General features: G+C 37.3%; 1 protein-coding gene across 6 annotated transcripts in view; it reads left to right on the top strand.

The window, feature by feature from the left end:
* The first annotated feature begins 496 nt into the window (after positions 1–496).
* Positions 497–22,079, top strand: part of dpf3 (double PHD fingers 3) — a 47,313-nt gene continuing 25,730 nt past the window's right edge. For all 6 annotated transcript variants that reach the window (XR_010528773.2, XM_065256910.2, XM_065256909.2 and 3 more), the window contains exons 1-3: positions 497–621; positions 17,828–17,988; positions 19,806–19,913. Coding sequence is in view for 5 of the 6 variants with exons in the window: in XM_065256910.2 (XP_065112982.1) it covers positions 590–621; positions 17,828–17,988; positions 19,806–19,913 (301 nt within the window). In the remaining variant the exon portion in view is untranslated. The remainder of the gene's footprint in view (positions 622–17,827; positions 17,989–19,805; positions 19,914–22,079) is intronic.

The raw sequence follows: 22,079 nt of genomic DNA, 5'->3' as shown, positions 1-22,079 counted from the left end.
CACTCATAAGAGCGTTAAAATACAATGCATGCGTGTTAAAAAAAAAATAAAAATAAAAGATAGATTCATTAATGGTCTTGGAGACATTTTTAGACAGGTCACTGCAGGAACATATCTATGGATAAATAAATTAAAATATATATTTGTTTAAAGTGTTTAAGCTATGCATGTTTATTATTTAATAATCATACATTTTCCCTTAAATAAAATTAAAGCTAAAATTTAAAGCAAAAACCAATGATGTATTTCAATCAAATATCTCTTTCAACAACGCATTATTATATTTGAATAAGAGATATTTTATTTTACATGCTATAGTAGGCTTTTATTCTGTCTACAAATGTAAAACATATTTAATTTGCCTAAATGCCGTGACTTTATATCCGTAATTTGCCAACCAAATAGTTTAAGTCAAGATGTTAAAGTGATTCTTTTAATTTTGACAGCTCTCAGAAACCACGCCCAGATTCCGTATCCCGGTATTGTATTGGCCAGACTGCCGGACACTGAGGTCCGTATTGGCTGTTTTTCTTTCATATGGTTCCCAAAGAACTCAGAGATTTGGAATATTGGGTTACAGTGTGGCAAAATGGCGACTGTCATTCAGAATCCGCTGAAAGCGTAAGTAATTACAACAATTATTTGCAGTCCTTTTCGAAAATGTGCCGCGTTCTGCATGATTTACAGTGTGGGTGCAATTCGAGTCTCGACATAGAAGCGAATGCACCGTGCATTTTTTATTTCAGGGAATTCTGTCCCGCACGAATAACTGTTTAATCCGTGTAGTTTTCTCTTTGTGTTGGCGTGTAAATGTACCAATACATATAAATACATACATTTTAAGCGTTAAGACATTTAGTCTGTGAATGTTTATGCGTATCTCAGCATACAGAGGGTCAATGTTAGTGCAGCATTATTTCGCATGAAACGTTCTTTTAGAGTGAAACGTTACAGACTTGTTTGCAGGACACCTACATAATGCTTTGACCGTGCATGAAATCCATTCGGGATGAGCTGTCATATTTCCCGCTACACTACTTGCACGCTGCATGTTGTCGTCATGCAACTTAATTTAAACGTTTAAGCGTTATAACGCTACGTGGATAAAGTATGACGGTTATAGCAAAAGCTGTCGTATTTTGTTTCAAATTCCTATAGGAAGAAATTGTATATTTTCCTACTGTGGCCTATGGAGAATATTTACAGCTGGGCAGACCTATATAACGCATAGAGAGAATTTCAAAGCGGCAAGTTGAGTCGAGTTTTAATGTGTAAATATTCAAATATAACTTTTCCCAATATGTTTTAGTTATGTCATTCCCACTTTTGAGGTTTAGTACATGCTCGTGATAGACATTACATGGACAAATTATATGTTATGAGAAATACATTCGTGTAATACGTGGTGCATTGTTTTATTTGTTTCGAAGGGTATGAAACATGGTAAAAAACAGTAAGAGAAAAGTGATGGATAACAATGGGATTCACTGTTATGTTTCTTCTTGTTTTGAAGCATAGAGATGCTTTTCCCCATGTGACAGAATTCCAGGTTTTATTAGATTTAATTTATTACAGCTATAAGGAGAAGTCAGATGGGTTTAACTCTAATACATTTTGGCTACAATTACGTAGTTTCAAGGTGAAACTACCTCGCTGGAATAAGTCTTAAATATTTGATAGGGAAAGAGAGGATTTACTTTCACCCTAATGTGCGGTATAAACATTAATCTTTCCATAAATAAAGCATAATGGTATCTTCGTGTGTGAATGGCACCGGTCTTAGACTAAATTAATTTATGTTTGTAAAAGTATTTTGAGAGACTATCTTCAAAGTAACTCCACCTATTAAATTCTCATATGCTTCCTGACATACTCATGATTAGGCCCAGACGGATTCGGAAAAAGTTCTGTGGTCTGTAAAACAGACCCGGCAAAACATAGAGCGAATTCAGCTAGATCAAATCGAATGACTTGCGCAAGCCAAAACCGTAGTTTCTTGTGATTCATTTCCATTCAGACTCGAGCTGATGTGTTGATGTAAGTGTGTACACCGAGGGGAATGCACCATCTCTAAATGCTGTAGTGGAGCAGATTTGCAATGTCCCCGGATCCCTCACTACCCATCTGTTCTGATGATTGGCCACTGATGTGTCAGTGAGCAAGAGAGTCCAGATCAGGGGACAAATCTCCTCTCCCATCCCACCAAAGACATCAGGGGGTCAAAGGGAGCAAAAATGGATCCGTATACACCTGTCTGAGTGTATATGTTTTTATTATCATATATATGTGCGTGTGTGTGACTGTGTACATGTATATGTACATTCATACATACAGTGTGTGTTTATATATATATATATATAGTATACTGTACTGTATATGCATATGCATATGCACATGATCTATATATATACATATACAGTGCTCTGAGACGGGTCAGGTGGTTTGTGTTTATTTAGTTTCACATAAATTATGAGGGTTGGGTATATGGGGTTTAGGTTAAGGGGGTTGTGTGAGCAGTTGCAGCCGCCTGCTCCCTTCCCCCCATGTTTCGTCTGTCTAGATGCGTTTCGTTTTCACATTACAACTGCACTACAAACACGACGGGGTCTTTGTGTGTCCGGGCATCACAAATAACAGGGATTTGTGTTGGGATAGACTCCATTCACAGTCACACCATTCCAGTTCATCACGGACAATGATCTTGCTCTCAAGTATCTGTCAGTTCTCAACTAAACCAACTAGAAGGAAAAGCATATTTTGCATGCCACTTTCCTATTCATTCCTTTAACCATTTGGAAACAGTCAAGACCTCTGCACCCCCTCTTTTCTTTTCTTCCTATTTCTTTCTTTTTAAATAAAGACTTCTCAAATGTTTGGTACCAAGCCCAACAACTCCACACTCCAGGAGTTTTTCAGACTACGCTGGGTTGGCTTTTTTATCCTGGCTCGGGGCTTTTTCTTCATTCACCACTGAGGGATTTTTCTTACAATGTGAGTGATATCATGAAGCACAGTAGTATGATAGGACACCTATGTTAAGCTTTCTTAAGGCCTAGATTTGGTTTACATTCCTTAAGACTGTCTAAAAAGTAAAAGTGTAGAGCTGAATTAGCCTAAAGATGTTGCTTTTAAATTATAGTCACTCAATAGTTATTGTTTCACAGATGCATATTCATAAAATTATGTTTCTCATGGTTGAAAACTGGAACATAGCACAGGGCAAAGTGTAAACACTTGCACTACGTTTAACTTATAATAGGGTTAGACATGAGTCAAGTTGAGCATGATATTTAATTTGATGCTAATGGTCAATTGTGCGAGGAGGAACTGGTCAATGGGTTGAACTGTTGTATACCTTGGTTTAAATCTTGTGGTGCGGTGTGATGAAAACACCACAAAATCTATACATAAAAAATTGCAGTGGGAAAAGATCTTTGGCAACATTTGTTGGACTTTGGACATTAAGAGAGCAGTACATTTATCCCTAAAAAAAAAACCTTTCTTTCTAATTTGAATATGCCGTCTACACTGACTAAGGTCTATAAGAACTAATGTATTAATTTGGTTAAGGTGGATTGGGGTAATGTGATTTGGTCATGGTAGCATTGCAGGACTTGATTTGGTCTGACAGGATGCCCAGCATGAATATGGACATTTACATTACAGTGGCTTTATATTAAAGGGACACTTTTTTGAAAATATGCTCATTTTCCAGCTCCCCTACAGTTAAACATTTGATTTTTACCGTTTTGGAATCCATTCAGCTGATCTCTGGGTCTGGCGGTCCCACTTTTAGCATAGCTTAGCATAATCCATTGAATCTGATTAGACCATTAGCATCGCGCTAAAAATAACCAAAGAGTTTTGATATTTTTCCTATTTAAAACTTGACTCTTCTGTAGTTACATCGTGTACTAAGACTGACAGAAAAATAAAAGTTTTCTAGGCAGATATGGCTAGGAACTATACTCTCATTCTGGCGTAATAATCAAGGACTTTGCTGCTGTTACATGGCTGCAGGAGGTGCAATGATATTACACAGCAGCCCAAAATAGTCCCCTTGGTAACTTTCAAGAGCAGGGGACTATTTTCATCATTTGGAATACCTAAATTGTACTTTTTAATCAATGCTTTTTGTTAATGCAAACTAGCCTTCCGTAATTAATGGTCAATTGGATTAACAAGCATGTAATGAGTGAATGTGGTGCACTCAGTGGCCTGGGTGTTTAGAGAAAGACTGCAACGTCTGTTTGCAGTCTCCTCATCTCCCCACAGATTTACAGAAGAGCTTGACTGTGATGGATCACTCGCTCTCCTCTCAATACCCACTGTGGAGGGCAACCTTTTCAGACCCCCATTTATATAAGCACCTCTGGTGATCCATATACTTAAAATACTCATACTATCACACAAAATTACTTGTTTTTGCTTTGGAGAAAGAGATTTACTTCTAAGCTATAAGGTTAAACTGATATGCACAGATAAGGTTGAAATGCATTAGATGACTGACAGTTTTTAGTATACTTTTTAAAAGCTTTTGTGAGACTTGTACTGATGGAAGTCTGAAACCTGCTGTAATGAGTACTGTATATGGTTCGAACCATTCAGCAATGATGGATGATGCAGTGTTACCAGGGCCAAAAACTGACTTTTTACCACAATAGTAGGTGAACAGAGAATATTACTGTATCAGGCAGTCATAAATATGTCTTACCAAGAAAAAGAAATCATGGTAAATTCTCACCTGAAGTGGAAGTTTTTAGTTGTTAAAGGACAGGAGTTACAGGCTTACACTTTATTCACACAGGGTGTCAGCATTAATGCTTCTTATTTACTTTTAATAGTTGACGTCATGCATTGCCAAAATGAATTGTGGATCCATCAGCGTCACGTTTCTACTGTTGCTCATGGCAGAAGTTAAAAATTTCTCAACTTTTCAAGCGCCAACGCAGGTGTCAACCAATCAGATTGCCTTATGCAAAAACCTAGTGCAGAACCTAGCCAATTACGTTTATGCAAGACCGGAGAACAGAGGAGAATAAATATGGAGGGAAAATTAATAATTGCGGTGGGTAACACCACCAATCGGTAGCGCAACCAAACCGACGTCCTAGCTGTCAAAACAAAGCTGTCTTTTTGCGTTGTGTTGTGGTCCACTGTGATTGGCTGTTTGCTTCAGACACGCACAATCTTGTTCCTAGGGTTGTTCCTTGCTATTTTCTTTCGCCACCCCTGGCCTAGATGATCAGTGTAATCTCAAAAAATAATTTACAAATATGGAAGAAAAAGTTTGTACTTTAAAAGTACTTTATTTGTAACAAACAGGAGATAAAGAATTTACTTGGTGTTGAGAACCGTTTCCGAAATGTTTAATCACTCGGACAGTGCTGTGAGGGTTTTGAAAAGCAGAAGGGTTCTCATCTCACCATATCCACAGGTACAAAGTCATCATATACAATAAATCTGTGGGGTATCATTTAAAAAAAAATAAATAGATGCAATATTTGTTTCTATTAGGGATGGGCATTCGATTACATTTTTTTAGTCGATTGTCGGGAGAATTAACGATCGACTATCGATTAATCATTAATATTTTTATAATAAAAAATAATTATTTAACTTTTGTTGAATTAAAAAATACAGCGTGTTTTCCTCCATGAGACCTTTATTACAAGATCAACTTGTGGCAAACAGTTAAACTACATTTAGTAAGACAAACGGAACATATATGCGCTTGAATATGCGGTGCTCTAAAGCAGCGCAACCTGCAGCTAGGAGCAGCATTCTTAAACAGGGACCTCATTTGTTCCAAAAAATCATGACCTCTTCATGATTATTTTTTTCAAATAAAAACGGAAGGTCACAGATAACGAAGTATGGTGTCAAATATTGCACCCTGGTGGTAAAATGTTGAATTGCTACCACACAGTGAAATTCATTTAATTGCTTCAAGACACACGCTACGCTAGGCACCGCAACCTGCATTAGAAAAAAAAAGGATTCGATTAATCAATAACAAATTAACGTCATCGACTAAATTATTAACGATCAACTATCGATCATCGATTAATCATGCCCATCCCTAGTTTCTATTTGTTTAAAACAAAACATGCAGTTACTTACAAGGCTACAGCAGGTGAAGCAGCTCTTTTGCCTTCTAACCTCTCAATCGGTCCTCATTTATGTCCAAGAGACTCAATAATAATCTTTTAAATTTTAATCCTTTAATTTTTCATATTTAAAAACATTTGTGTGTATCCTGTTGTGTGGTAAGCATAGGCGTTGTCGTCCCGTTTGTAGGCGCATATTGCGCTCATTAAATAACAAAAACAATATTACACCATTGAGTTTAGACTTTAGACCAGGTTTTAGTTGGTCAATGGTGTAGTCTATTTTAGTTGCCTCAAAAACTAAAAAAAGCCAACAATGCTCGTTTTCAGCCCAGAATGCCCATGGGCGCAAATGCATTTGCTATTTAAACATGAAACGTGAAAATTATAAATGCGCCGGGTTAAAAATAGCAAAAGACACTTGCTATGGCTTTGCATTGCAGCGGGTGTATTTTAGGGCGAAATGTAGAAAAACTTCTTAACAATGTAGCTCCACAATTTACAACTGCATAGTTCACAGTTGTTGTAACATGTTTCAGCAATACATTTCTAACATTTAAAATGTGTTTAGAAACAATTATGCCCACAAATGACTTTACACTTAAAGGGACACTTCACCGATTTGCATTAAAGGGATAGTTCGGCCAAAAACGATATTAAACCCATGATTTACTCACCCCCAAGCTGTCCGAGTTGCATATGTCCATCGTTTTTCAGACAAACACATTTTCGGATATTTTAGAAAATATTTTAGATCTTTCTGTTCATTAAATGTAATGTTACGGGGTCCAGCAATAGTCCACGACCTTCAAGTCCAAAAAAGTGCGTCCATCCTTCACAAATTAAATCCAAACGGCTCCAGGATGATAAACAAAGGTCTTCTGTGGGTAATCCGTGCGGTGTTGTTGTAGAAATATCCTTATTTAAAATGTTATTAACGTTATAAACTACTTTCCGGTAGCGCCGCCATTTTGGAGTGATGCGCATTCAGGATGAGAGCTTACGCAGCGTACAGAGTTTCTCTGCTGCTGCTCTGTGCCCCCGCCCTCCGAATTTGTCATACGTCACTAAGAAAAGTGCGTACACTACGCTAATACTCTCTCCTGAGTCTAAGATGGCGGCGCTACCGGAAGGTAGTTTATAACGTTAATAACATTTAAAGTAAGGGATAATCCACGGCTAGCCATGCATTAAAGGGTTTTAATGCACGACGTAGAGGCGAAGAACCACCCGACGCGTAGCGGAGGGTGGTTGCCTCTGCGAAGTGCATTAAAACCCTTTAATGCATGGCTAGCCGTGGATTATCCCGCTTATACCTTGGTTATTTGCCAAGTTAACGCTGCAAATAATGTTTACAGTGTAATTTTTTAACAGACGGGCACTCCGTCCGCTTTAAATAAAGTAGTGCCATTGTATTGCTTTTATTTAAATGAATTATCACATTTATTTAAATTCATTAGTAAAAGAGGGAGACAGAGAACTGAAAGAGGACCCGAGGGAGAGAGAGAGAGAGACAGAGAGAGAGAGATGCGTGCGCGAGTTACCTGTGGCTGTGTGCGTCTCTTTTTTAAAGTCTATCCCCTCGTTGCTCCGAATGTATTTTGAAAAGTTGACTGACAAATATGAAACCGGACAAAAGCCTATGTAAACCTTTTAAATTAAGTTGTCTTATTTCATTGTGCATTGGCTTTACTGCATTCAGTCTGTTAGAAATAGACATAGGGCTAGGTCTTAAAAAATATCTAGCCTATATAGAATACGTTTCTTTGCTGTCGGTAGCCTATGGGCTACTCCGTTCCTGCCACTCTGTTGAATATGCAACAGGTAGGGGAGGAGCTAACGAGATTTTATTTAGCTACCGGAAAGGAAACACTGATCTCAACAACATTAAACGTAATAATATAAAACATAATACCATGAAACAAAATAATATTTATAAAAACATCCCCAAAATAGCTCCTGTAATCTATTCTTACACTGACCTCATTATTTATTCAATTACAACAGCCAATGGCAAGTCTCCAGCAGCAATACGTTTATATTTAGTTTTAAATGTTCTGTTTATATTATGTTTTAGACGTTTTGTATGGTACATAAATAAGATGGTTATACAGTAGGTATACAGTATTGTAGGTTTATTTATCACTTGATCGTTATTCCTTCGGCGCAGCAGTTTAATAATCTAATTTTGGCGGTTCTGTGACATCAGCTAATTCAGGTCCTGTCTGAGTAAAACTCACATGCAAAAATCTACTTGAGAGGAAAGACTAGTTAAAGTTCTTATGACATTTTACTCCTGCGACCCGCCGCGATTAGGTGAGTACATTTTGATATGCTACAGATCACGTTAATATTCTTATTATACACTTTATACATTCTTTGAGTGATCCCTGTATTTAATATGTCTGGGCTAAGCCCCGAATGTCCTTAAAAGCTGGAAACGCCTCTACTAAAGCATATAGCTAACTTAATGATTCTTTAATTGATTTATTAAAATAATTTATGAATGACAGGCAACACTGACAGTGACAAGGCAATCTTTATTTGAACTAATCATGTCATTTATTTATGTAAAGTGTGAAATAAAACCGGCGCACTTAGTCTCTCTCTCTCTCTCTCTCGCTCGCTCGCTCTGTCTCTCTCGCTCTCTCTGCAATTGTAACTGTGTTACTATGGTTACCAATGTTTAAATAAGCGGATTAATTTCTAACTGTAATCAAACTGACTGGAACTACCTGTGCATTAAACGGTTTTAATGCACACCTTCCAGCCAATCAGAATCGAGTATTTAAACAGACCATGGTATAAAAATGAATATTTCTACAACAACACCACACGGATTACTCACAGAAGACCTTTGTTTATCATCCTGGAGCCGTTTGGATTTAATTTGTGAAGGATGGACGCACTTTTTTGGACTTGAAGGTCGTGGACTATTGCTGGACCCCGTAACATTACATTTAATGAACAGAAAGATCTAAAATATTTTCTAAAATATCCGAAAATGTGTTTGTCTGAAAAACGATGGACATATGCAACTCGGACAGCTTGGGGGTGAGTAAATCATGGGTTTAATATCGTTTTTGGCCGAACTATCCCTTTAAGCTTTGTATAGTTAGAACCCCAGTCATGTTTTTGAATGGTCATGCATAATTTTCTCAGTTGCCACTGAGACAGGAGAAATACAGATTTCAGTGTCGCACTTCCTTCTTTCAATAATGTAAAAATCATCATTTTGCATCATTGAAAGAAGGAAGTCCAATATCTTTGTTGAGGGGGTGAGACTACAAACACTCCTTTTCTCGGTCAAATAGGCACCAAATTCTAAATGTATGTTACATTTCGACTACAAATATGACACACTTTCAATTAAGATTAATGTTTCTATGGGTGAAATGCTCCTTTAAAGCAGATGAAAAATCTTGTATTGACGAAGAGCTTCTTTAAAAAGGGCTTCCACAATCCTTTTGACTAGCTTGTTAACTAATGAAGCCTTAATCACATTTGGAAGGCTGCTTAAAAAGCACATGTCTAATTAAAATGCAGTGCAGATTATCACAACATTATGCATATGTATTTGAAAACGAACATCAATTCTCTGAGAAACGCCTACCTAAGCCAATGATTATTCATGGACACCTGTCCTTAGAGGGACCGTTTGGATTAAATCAAACTAAAGGGGTGATTTGAATATGAAAGACGACTTCTACATCCTTAAGAAGCGTGGCTATGTTCTTTTGAGACAAAGGAGACACCCCTGTTGTCCAAGTAATATGAATATAGACTCTGCCTTGGCTGCGCGCAAGGGCCTCCAGCTTCTAAGTTACAGACAAAACTGTGAATGAGCCACAGCGCTGCTCTGTTGAATAAAGAATAGGTTTTAATTTCCTAAGAGCAGCCAAGACACAAACCATATGGCTGAATACAGAAGGTTCATTTACAGCTTTCATAGCGGATAAAACAGGCTGATTGATAAAATGGATGTTTACAAATGTATTTCAATTGGATGGGTAAAAAACAGAATAAATGTTTAGTCTGCATGTAATTGCCTATGCTTGAGAAGACTTTTTCTGCCTTTTATGTCTTTTAAATACAGGCTTATAAAAGATATGATTGATAATTTAAACCTATATTCACATATATTTCTGGTTTTCAGTACTGGGTCTTTTGATAAACTCCATTCTTAAGTGAGTAAAGAATGGTTATTTAAAGAGATAAACACCACCCCAACCAAAAATTAACATTTGTGGCCATTTAAAGTTAAATGTAATAGCACAAATAACAACAACAATACTATAATATATTTATTATATCAACAAATATTGTTATAATTGTTGGTTTTGTGTGTGTGTGTGTCAACACACTAAACAGTCAAATATAATTTATTCAGCAGCAGTGTGAAGATAAAAACAATCAATATTGACCATAAAGGCAAACATCACTTAAGGTATGCTTACACAACAGCGATACTAAAAACTTCCTTTCCTTTGGGCTTTTTCACATACAGACATTAACGTTGTTAAATGATCCCCATTTGTATTATGCCAGGCCAGTAGGTGGTAATGTCAAACGGCAACTGAACACGTAATACACATGTGATGTGCATTACGTCACTGGTTTCACAAATCTATGTTTTTATAGTTTATAAAACTGGCACTTTGAAACCCGTTTTAAGGTTTTTCAAAGGTTTGCAAAACTCATTCAGTGTGTATTTGTCTTGTTCAGTTCTTTTAATCTGAAGAGTTTGGTTCCAAAACGTGGTAAATGCCTTTTTTATTTATGCCAAAATCAGTATTGTTTCTGGTCAGTATTAAAAAGTCAATTGTTAATTTTACGCAAAATCCAATATCCGCCATGTTATTCTGTCATCTTTTTTCCTTTTCCCAAAACGTGTACACTCCAGTCCTCCTTCTCTGCAGAATATAATTAATCCCCTCAACCAATCACAGCGCATCATTCCATGCACTGTAAAAAACTAGGGCTGGGCGGTATGACGGTATATTCCGTTACCGCAGAATAAAATGTCAGACGTAACAGATTTTTCTATTCCGTCTATTCCGCGGAATGCAAATAAGTGGCCGTGGCTAACTCTGCCCTCACGCATGTTAGACTTAGTGTGACGGAGAAACGTGTAAAATAATTCACTCATAAAAAATAAACGTAAACTTTAAAAGTAAAGTTATTTCTGTAATTTTTATAATAACTGCCAGTGAATCCACCGCGGGTCGTCGCTCTTTTTTTCTCTCTCTGCTCATGCTGCAGCCAGCCGGCCGGTCTCTCGCGTGCAGAGGCCTCTCTAGGCATGCAACGAGCTGCAATGCCAAATAAAGGGTTCTTCTCGAACATAATGCTAATAGTTGTAAAGTTTTATCAACTTTAAGCAAGCTAAGACAAAACTCGCGTTTATATCAGTGACACGTGCGCTTCTGGAGCGATGTAGTTTGACGCGCCATTTGCTTATACAAACATATTTGATTGGAAATACAAGAAAGAGACGCAAATGGTAAGGTCTAATAGAAAGTAAAGGGTGTCAAGACCTTAAAACAGACTTCATGATCATCATATCATAGCACCTGTCATTTTTATAATATCTAGAGCTTCGTCTCTCATATAGGCTATAGGTATTCATCCTGGCTGTAGGTTTTTGCATTTATACCTGTTCATTTAACATATTGCCTATTTTAATGTAATGTATGCATAAATACAAAATACAATGAAGGCATACTATAGCTTCAACGGTCTATAAAATGAATAACTCAATTATAAACAAGATTCTGTCTTATCAAGACTTAATCTGTTGTTATCTTCTGGGTATTTTCACTTCAACATTATTAACTTTAAATTGCTCATAATTTAAAACTGTGGTGAGCATTTATTTAAAAGCTAGTGAGTGGCAAATTTCTGTACATTTTTATAATAAAAAAAGAATATAAACTGAAAAACATTTATACCGTGAAATATACCGTTCCGTGAAATAAAATGACTCATTCCGTGGAATAGATTTTTGGTCATTCCGCCCACCCCTATAAACAACAATGGCTGTGCGTTGAATATACACATAATCCTAGTTTTCCTCATCTACTTTGTACTTCGTGATCAACAAACAAACAAAAACAAAATAATAATTTGGTTTTCTGTGGTGGGGAAGAAACGTAAGCCATTAAAATTGAATAATTTATGCGAGAGGCACTCAGGAGATGGAAAAATGCTGGCTGTTGCTTGTTCTCACACAACAGCATCAAGCTTCTGTCATGCTAACACATTGACCCCAGGGGATCTTATGAAAAACTTTCCATTATTTTACTCAAAGTCAACGAAAGTTGAGCAAGACCAAAACATTTTACAGCTGATCGCTGTCAAAAAAGTTCATCGACAATGTCCCAAGGACAGCAGCAATGACGGAATTCTTAATATGACAAAGTGTTTTGATTAAGGCCATTAAAGGCGCTCTAACAAAAAGTGACATCTTGCAGATTTACTTAAAGTTTGAACTGTTTTCAAACAAACGGAGCGTAGCTAACTCCTACCCCTCCCTTCCGTGCTTTCATGAACGCGCCCAACCCCCACCCCCAAATCCTTCTTGTCTTTATTGGCTGGAACACTTTGTTTTGTTTCGTGGTGCTAGGTTTGGCCACTGTGTTTATATTGAAGTTTGTAGAGCCTGGGCTGTCTACAGAGATTGCGTTTTTTTACAGTTTGATCAGCGGTCAGGTAGCAAGCAGGTAGTGAGGAGATGTTTGCTGTATGTAACAAAAAATGTTTTATGGTCTAAAACGCGTGAATTCGCTTAGAGCACCTTTAATGTTTATTTTTTTTATCAGTGTATACCACTAGTCAACTAAATGAATATACAATGACAAAGATGAATGCACATTTATATATTGATTCAATAGATTTATAGCATTTTGAAAAAAAAACTTGTCATGGAGTTTTTTTTTGCCTAAAAAAGAATCAGTTTTTATAATAAATCTTTGAAAATCAAATTATGGATTTGAATTTTTAATGTTTTTATAACCTAAAGATGCTATGTGAAAATTTGTAACAGAAAATGTTGGTTTTCATCTTGTCACTTTCTTGGTATAGAAAACACATTTTTACCCAAATAAGTCAAAATGGATTTAATGCATTTTGAAACCAAACCTTTCATCTGTATCTCTGTCCTCATCATACCGGAGATTTGATGTCCACAATGTCCTGGTATGACACTTATTCTCCATGTTTATTCTGAAACATTCCTCACAGTTTTTCAGTGGCATGTTTGTACAGCACCATCTCAAAATATTGGTCGGCTGAGACGTAAATTGAAAGAAGACCAGCTTTATTCAGATTTTACTTTGTTTAAGTTATATTTATGACGAGTAATGATTCAGTTTCTTCTTTTATTCTGCAAAACTCTAGTTAGAAGGCAATGTATGTGTACATTTATGATGTGGGTGTTACTGTGTGAGGTTTAATGAGCATCCTTTCTATTCTCCTAGTCCATAACAAATCACCATTAAATAGGCGAAGATCTGAATGACCTTTGAGAGACTCTTTATCCGTGTCTCCAGGGAAGTGGCTTAGAAAATATGTGTCTTCCAACACGCAAGTTTACATAATTACTTAACTCTGTTGACCAGGGTCCTTTCCTCGAGTGTAATACGAGAGTGCATGAAGACACAGTATGTTTATTGAAGAGGTTCGAATTGGGGTGGTTCCTGAAGCATGGTGTGCTTTTATCTTAAAGTGCACCTATTTTATTACAAAAAAACAATGTTATTTTGTGTATTTGGTATAATAAAATGTGTTTGTGTGGTTTATTGTTAAAAAAACACATTATTTTCCACATACCATACATTTTTGTAGCTCCAAATATCCCTGTCTTGCTTAAACACACGGATTTTGTACAAAGCTCATTGGCCAGCTAATCTGTACGTTGTGATTGGCCTGAATACCTCTGAATCAGCTGTAAATTTGACGCTCTTACCCGTTTGAAAGAATCAGTCACAATGCAATGCTAACAGGCGCTAACTTACAGGCTGAGTCCAAAGTGGGAGGAATTATGATAATGTCGGTCTTGTCCACGTCAACCGGCCCAGGAAGTAAACTGTTGTCTACGATCCGGGTGTTTGTTGTAGTCCAAGAAAAGAGATTTACGTTGGAAACGATAACTCGCGTCATTGTTTACTTTGGGGTTTGTAACCTTTGCATATTGTTACCATTTACTAATACATACCAAGAAAATGTAAAATCGTGAATCGGACCATAGGTGCTCTTTAAAAGAATAGTTAACCTAAATATGAAAATCCGGTCATAATTTATCATATACATCCTTACTAATGTAATCCAAATGATTTTCATATTTCGGTGAACTGTTGCTTTAAGTTACCATCACCACGCTAAACTGGAGTTTTTTTAAATAGTTCACCCAAAAAATTATTTTACTAATATACTAATGTGCTTACATATTACAGTAACATTATTGGTAAGCAACACATGCTTGCATTTTGGATGCTTTACATGTTAACGCGAGTCAGGATGTACTGTCATTGTACTGAATCCATACTAATAATGAATTCATTCAAGTTATATGGATAAGTGTTGGAATGACATGAGGACAGATTTTTAAATCAAGTGTTACTGTTCCTATAAATGAAACTGTAACAGTTGCTGAAAGGATCGAGTTAAGAACTATGAGGAGTGTTTAGTTCAGTGAAGCGTGTTGATGATTATGGTGATGGTGTCTATCTAACAGGTCGTGGGCACTTTAATTCAGGCCTCTGTCACAGTAACTTACATAATGACTTCTTAAGTCTCCTGTTGAAAGCACAGGCATAATGCTGACATGCAGGGGCGTCGGAATGGAAGCACTTTCTAAACATTACAGCTTGGCTAATGAATATTAATTAGGTGACATATCATATGACCATTAGCGATTTGCTGAAAGGCAGGTAACTGGGTACTAGTCATAATAGGAATAAGGCTGATTCATTTAGTGTAAGGGTGCGGTCACACTGCATTTTTTGTATTGACTTCCATGTAAATGAGTCAGACTGGAAACGCAAGTTTCACATTTCGCTACAGTCAGAGTTCAAGTTTTGTGAACTCTGACCTGTGTATTCTTATCACGTGATTGTGTGTGACTTTCAGGTGGAGGAAAAACTGAAAATAACTGTTGCACAGTCCTATTTTGTAGAATAATAAAAGGAATCGTAATGGTGAAAGGATGTCAAAATCCTTAAAGGGACACTTTTTTGAAAATATACTCATTTTCCAGCTCCCCTAGAGTTAAACATTTGATTCTTACCGTTTTAAAATCCATTCAGTTGATCTCCGGGTCTGGCGCTACCACTTTTAGCATAGCTTTGCACAATCCATTGAATCTGATTAGACCATTAGCATCACGCAAAAAAATAACCAAAGAGTTTCGATATTTTTCCTATTTAAAACTAGACTTTTCTGTAGTTACTTCGTGTACTAAGACCGACAGAAAATTAAAAGCTGTGATTTTTCTAGGCAGATTTGGCTAGGACTATACTCTCAGACTGGCATAATAATCAGTGACTTTGCTGATGTAACATGGCTGCAGGAGGCGTAGTGATATTACACACTGCCCGAAAATAGTCCCCTTGGTTACTTTCAATGGCAGGGGACTATTTTCGGGCAGTGCATAATATCACTACGCCTGCTGCAGCAATGTTACAATCAGCTAAGTCATTGATTATTACACCAGAATGAGAGTATAGTTCCTAACCATATCTGCCTAGAAAATCGCAACTTTTAATTTTCTGTCAGTCTTAGTACACGATGTAACTACAGAAGAGTCAATTTATAAATAGGAATAATATTAAAACTCTTTAGTTATTTTTTGACCTGATGTTAATGGTCTAATCAGATTCAATGGATTGTGCTAAGCTATGCTAAAAGATCCAGATGAGCTGAATGGATTCCAAAAAGGTAAGAATCAAATGTTTAACTTTAGGGGAGCTGAAAAATAGCATATTTTCAAAAAAAGTGTAATGTCCCTTTAATGAATAAACAACACTTAAGAATGTGATATCTTATCCGGTTGTTGTAAAGGTCTGTGTACAAATTTTAAATGTTTGAAAGTTTATTGTTACCATGGCTTAATGCTAAAGGTATGTTTGGCAGAGGATTTTGCATGGTCTTAAAGCATAGTCATTTTACATAAAATTTGGTACTGTGGACAATCAAAACTAAGAGACTCCTCAAATATGATTATTTTCTGAAAATAATGCTCCGCTCATGCACTATGAATGACCTGACTATGATCAGGTAGATTATTCATAATTTAAGGGCTTATGTTATGTAAGATATATCTCTGTTCTCAAAGTCTTCTCAGGTCAGCGGCTATCAAGTTTTAGTGCTCTCATTTGTCCCCAAGCTTTGCTTTTCGTATCTGCCTGCCCTTTTTCTCTCCTGTTCCTGTTCTTTCTCTCTTAACACTGAAGCTCTTTGTCCAGTCCAGCATTCCTCACATATCTGTGCATCCTCTGGTCCAGAGGGGTGATCTAATCGACACGAGGCATTTATGTCCATTCCAGTTTATGCCCAAATCCAGTTTATACTCAGTATCTCCTCTGTCTTTCTAGGGAAGTTTAAAGTTGTGTCCAGATGCCTCTTGATTGGATAGGAATGACTTGAATGACACTGTATGCATTTTTTCATTACATAAAGACTGTATTAGTATGTAGTATGAGATGCTGGTAAATTTGACTTTGACTGCATACTGGTTTCTCTTAGAGATCTCACGAGCCTTGCACTTTCAAAATTGAAAGGGTTAATAGTATATGTGCCAGGCTTCTAAGTCTCAAATCAACATCTGCACTGTATCACTGCATGTGAACAAACATCAGACTGAAAGTATAGCCAGCCACCTTAACATTTAATATATCACTGCATGTTCTGACTTATTTTTTGGAGTTCAAGGTCAGCTACAGCCTGCAACATATCCATACCTAAACATGTAGTGTTTCTTTTCTTTTTTTAAACGAGTCTCTCTGAGTCATAGATGTGGAGGAGGGGTTGTTGAAAGGTGTGTGCCCCCAATGTTAAAATGAAACCTACGCTACTGTACAGCATGTTGTGATATTTGCCAACAATAATCCGTATAATTTCTAAAGGCTTATTGAAAACGTATCGCTTCCATAAAGCGTGCAATTAAGAGTTGTTTTTGGTTGATGGCTATTTTTAGGGTGACAGAATCTGTGTGTAGTCTTCTAGATACACTAATATGTTGTTTATGAATTAAGGGCCTTTTACAATAATAAACACATAATAAACAATAATAATAAGAAAAAAAAACACACATTTTCAATTTAAGAGAACTAATGATAAAGATACAGAGGAACAATATTGTTGAGATCATATTCAGAGCATTTTTTCCTTCTGATCAAAGATAAAACATTGACAGAAATCAATTAGCATTTAAAGGGCTCACAGCCAGCATTATTTTAAAAAGTTGCCTGCCAGCATTTTTTGTGATTTTCACAAAATGCCTTCCAGAAAAATTTCTTCTGTAAGTATATATGTTGGCCAATGCCCGATAGTAGGATAAATGCTTTTATCTGCCGATACCGATTATAGGCCGATAGATCAGTACATCTCTCTAGTTATAATTATCTGTATAGCTATCATTCTTAATGTGAATGGTCATTTGGACTGACTTGATTTAGGGTGAAGAGACAAGCATTCCTCACCAAATGTGTCTTCCACAGGCTTGGTGACCAGTTTTATAGGGATGCCATTGAACACTGTCGCAGCTACAATGCCCGCTTATGTGCCGAGCGCAGCGTCCGCATGCCCTTCCTGGACTCTCAGACTGGTGTAGCTCAGAACAACTGTTACATCTGGATGGAAAAACGACACAGAGGGCCAGGTAGCACATTTTGCACTCACCTTCAACATAACATTCAACTTAATGAACAAATGAGGTGCACTAGCATAAATGAATCATATTATACCAATGCAGTCATGAAACTATACATTGTATGGTTTTACAAACTGCAAAGGCTAGCACAGAGCTGTAGCCTAAAGGCTCAAATAGCTGAATCTTACCAAAGGTTTAAAACTGGCTAACTAATTCTAACCAAAAGTTTAAAACTGGCTTTATAAATTGTGTCCGGTCATTCCAAAGTTTTTTGATTTCACCACCCTAATTTGGATAAGTTGGACTTTGGCATCCTACATATCCGTCTAAGGCTCAATTTTAAATCTAACTTTATAATGCAACTTGACAATACTATTTGAGCATTTAGGCATTTTGTTTCTACTCCCTAAACAATACATGTACAGTAGTACAATGATTTCTGCTTAGAACATGTAATGTAACCACCGGATAGATATTTTGAACAATGCAATGCACTATGGAATAAGACAGAAGACACTGCATTGGGATTTGGTCTGCAGTAAAAGCGCTAGTCTTTCCACAACATTCCTTTCCTTATTATCTGACCAAAACACTGCCGATATCTAAACATAGTTGCCAAAGGGAACAATATTCCTGTCGAGAAATGGATGCAAATAGAGTAGACGTCTCACAAGTAAAAGCTTCATAGCCACACCCTACACTTTGTGGTTGACCAGTGTTTATTGAATGTTTTGCTGGGTTTATCTGCTCTTCTTCTAGTGCTCTCGATTTCTTCTTTTTAAGAGATGGGATAGATACATAACTGAGACCATGTGGCTCATAGGTCTATGCAATCTCACCAGGACCATGCTGTAACTAAAGCAACTAGAAGCAGACTGTGTGTTGGCCAATCTGAGAGCTTGGTCCTATGGGCACCCCAGATAGCCATGTTTTTATTTAAATTATACGCACATGCATTTGTACCCTTATGTCTGTAGGTTTTTTCATATTTTGACTTTTAACTTTTTTATTCATATCTGATTTGAACACATTAGTGAATCTCAGATCTTGTGTTAATGGGACACTCCACTTCTTTTAAAATATGCTCTTTTACCAGCTCCCCTAGAGTTAAACAATTGATTTTTACCATTTTGGAATCCATTTAACTGATCTTCGGGTCTGGCACTACCACTTTTAGCATAGCTTAATCCATTGAATCTGCTTAGGCCATTAGCATTGCTCAAACAATAACTAGAGTTACAATATTTTTCCTATTTAAAACTTGACTCTTCTGTAGTTACATCGTGTACTAAGACCGACGGAAAATTAAAAGTTGCCATTTTCTAGGCAGATATGGCTAGAAACTATACTCTCATTCCGGCGTAGTAAAGACTTTGCTGCTGTACCATGGCTGGGCACGTGTAGTGATATTACGCACAGCCCGAAAATAGTCCCCTGCTATTGAAAGTAATCAAGGGGACTTTTAATTTTCCGTCGGTCTTAGTACACAATGTTACTACAGAAGATTCAAGTTTTAAATAGGAAAAATATCGAAACTTTTGGTTATTTTTTAGCGCGATGCTAATGGTCTAATCAGATTCAATGGATTATGCTAACCTATGCTAAAAGTGGTAGCGCCAGACCCGGAGATCAGCTGAATGGATTCCAAAACGGTAAAAAATTAAATGTTTAACTCTAGGGGAGCTGGAAAATGAGCACATTTAAAAAAAAGTGGAGTGTCCCTTTAATAATTGTAACTTAAATCTCTTTAAAGCGTGTATTTGAATGAGTATAATTGAGAACTATTTAAGCTCTTCTACTGTGTGTGTGTGTGTGTGCATTTCCAGGTTTGGCAGCAGGTCAGATGTACACGTACCCAGCACGTTGCTGGAGAAAGAAGCGGCGGCTGCACCAGCCACTCGACCCTCAGCTTCGCCTCTGTGAACTCAGACTCGGTGAGATTATAACAGGAGCTCGACACTCTTACATCCCTGTACACATTGCATTTGAGATCCTCTCTTTGTGTCCATGCTGCTTTGCTTTTAGGTCACGCAGAAACACTAGAATTGGTCCATGTGGGTCTAATTACCTTCTCTCTCTTTCTCTCTTAGTTTCTCTTGCTCTCTCTGTCTCTCGCTCTTTGTGCCCTGACCGGGCCCCTTTAATCCTTTGGCCATGCACCATTATAATGTAAGTTTAAGGGCTGATGTGGAAGTAAAGGATTTTAGGGAACTCAATAAAAGTAAAATTAATGGATGTCTGTGTCAACAAAAAAGCCACTTTATTATTTCCTTAGCTGTCAATAGCAGTGAAAGCAGTATCAGAGCCTCTGACCTTCTCTCGGAGCTTAGCCAACATGAGTCCAGCAAAAAGCAATGAATAAACTTCTGATTCAGGATTTGATTAGAGTGTAACCAATGATGCCGAATATCAAAAGAGGGATAACTCCTATGTTAATGTTAAACCCACCATACCAGATTCATTGCAGCTTGCAATTTCTGCACCATTTGCGTCACCAAACGGAAACACTCCTCCCGTTGTGCCATTGGTCAGACAAACCTTGGTAATCCGGTTGAGGCAGTGTTGCTGTGTTTGGTTGGTCAGGATGCTCAAACAAACAGCAATGCTTTAATAGCACCAGTGTTTACACTGTTTGTGGTAATACAAATCTCCAGATGGCTTATAGTTGTGGTAGGGGAAAGTATTTCAGCATTGCACATAATGACACATTAAAGGTATGTAATTTCTCAAGTCCTGGAATTGTAGTGTTTACACAATAGCGAGGCATAGTTCTGGCCTGGACGAAATTCCTGTGCTTCCCATCTCTCAGTGTGTTTGTCTTGAGCATTTCTGTGAAGCACACACTGGTAAGCCACTGTAAACATGATTGTGTCCAATATCCAATCCACGCCTGCTTTATAACGACAAGCAGGCATGCGCGATTCCAATGTAAATCTTCACATGCGGTCTGTCGGCCCTGCTTTTTTCCACAACAGATGGCGTGTAGAACGGTCTGTAATTCAATAAACCGATTCAGTCGGGATGTTTTGTCCATTTTATATACACAACACTATTTGGTGACAACACCAAATATCATTATTTTGAAAAAAACGTGGTGCAGTTAATATTTTCCCAGTCATGGCTTTTTACCCATTTGCATGATTTAAAGTCATGCATTAATATCTCATTGCTTTATTATGGAGTACTTATTTAGACCTTATGATATGTGTCTGTATATATCAACCTCTCTTAGCCTCTTGGTTGTACGTGGTTGGAGGATGAATGTGGGGGATGGTTGGTTGCAATCAGCCCCTGACTGGCAGTCTGTGCTATTTTCGTCTCCTTCCCAGGGGACGTACGTGTCTCGACTCAATCAGACACAAAGAGAAAGAAGACAAGGAGAGAAACTCACGCAAACATTGACATATGTCATATGTACACGGCAGTTTAAAACTGCATTTTGTAGATTAAGAAGCATGAATGGGTGGGGATCTCTCGGCACACACGTGATACTGTCGTCAGAAGCCGAAAGCACTTTAAGGGCACAGCTGGAGACACTTTTTCTCTCCCATATCTACACATCTTTCATTTATCTACAGCACCCAGAGCTTCACCTTTAATAAGGCTTTAAAAGCTGTACATCTCATAAAATACTTGACGGTATGCCCAAGAAACTACTCAGACTGATCTGGGCTGACTCACACGTGCACACACTCACAATCTGTTTGCTTGTGTGAAACTGATGCCAGTATGAGATGGGTTCGTGACAAGTAATTCAGCAGTCTTCGAAACTACAGTAGGTAGTCAACCAGAATGCCTGCATAGGCATTTCACAATGGTAGCAAATGTAAATGTAAAACTATTTGGCGCAAGGGACAAATTTGCACCTTTAAGTCAGAACAGCTGCTGTTACATTAACATTTTGATTTGTACATTGAGATTTAACAAAGTAATGATATTTTAAAAGAAGCATTATAAAATCATTATATAAAATCATTATCACTTGACAGATGTAGGATTCCAGCGTCCGTATTTAACTATCTTACGTAGAGCTGGGTATTGGCAAGGACCTCACGATACGATACCTATCACCATACATGACCCATGATACGGTGTATCAC

The sequence above is a fragment of the Paramisgurnus dabryanus genome, chromosome 12, assembly GCF_030506205.2.
Source record: "Paramisgurnus dabryanus chromosome 12, PD_genome_1.1, whole genome shotgun sequence".
In the NCBI taxonomy this organism is placed as follows: Eukaryota; Metazoa; Chordata; class Actinopteri; order Cypriniformes; family Cobitidae; genus Paramisgurnus; species Paramisgurnus dabryanus.
This window is presented reverse-complemented; position numbering and strand designations above follow the sequence as displayed.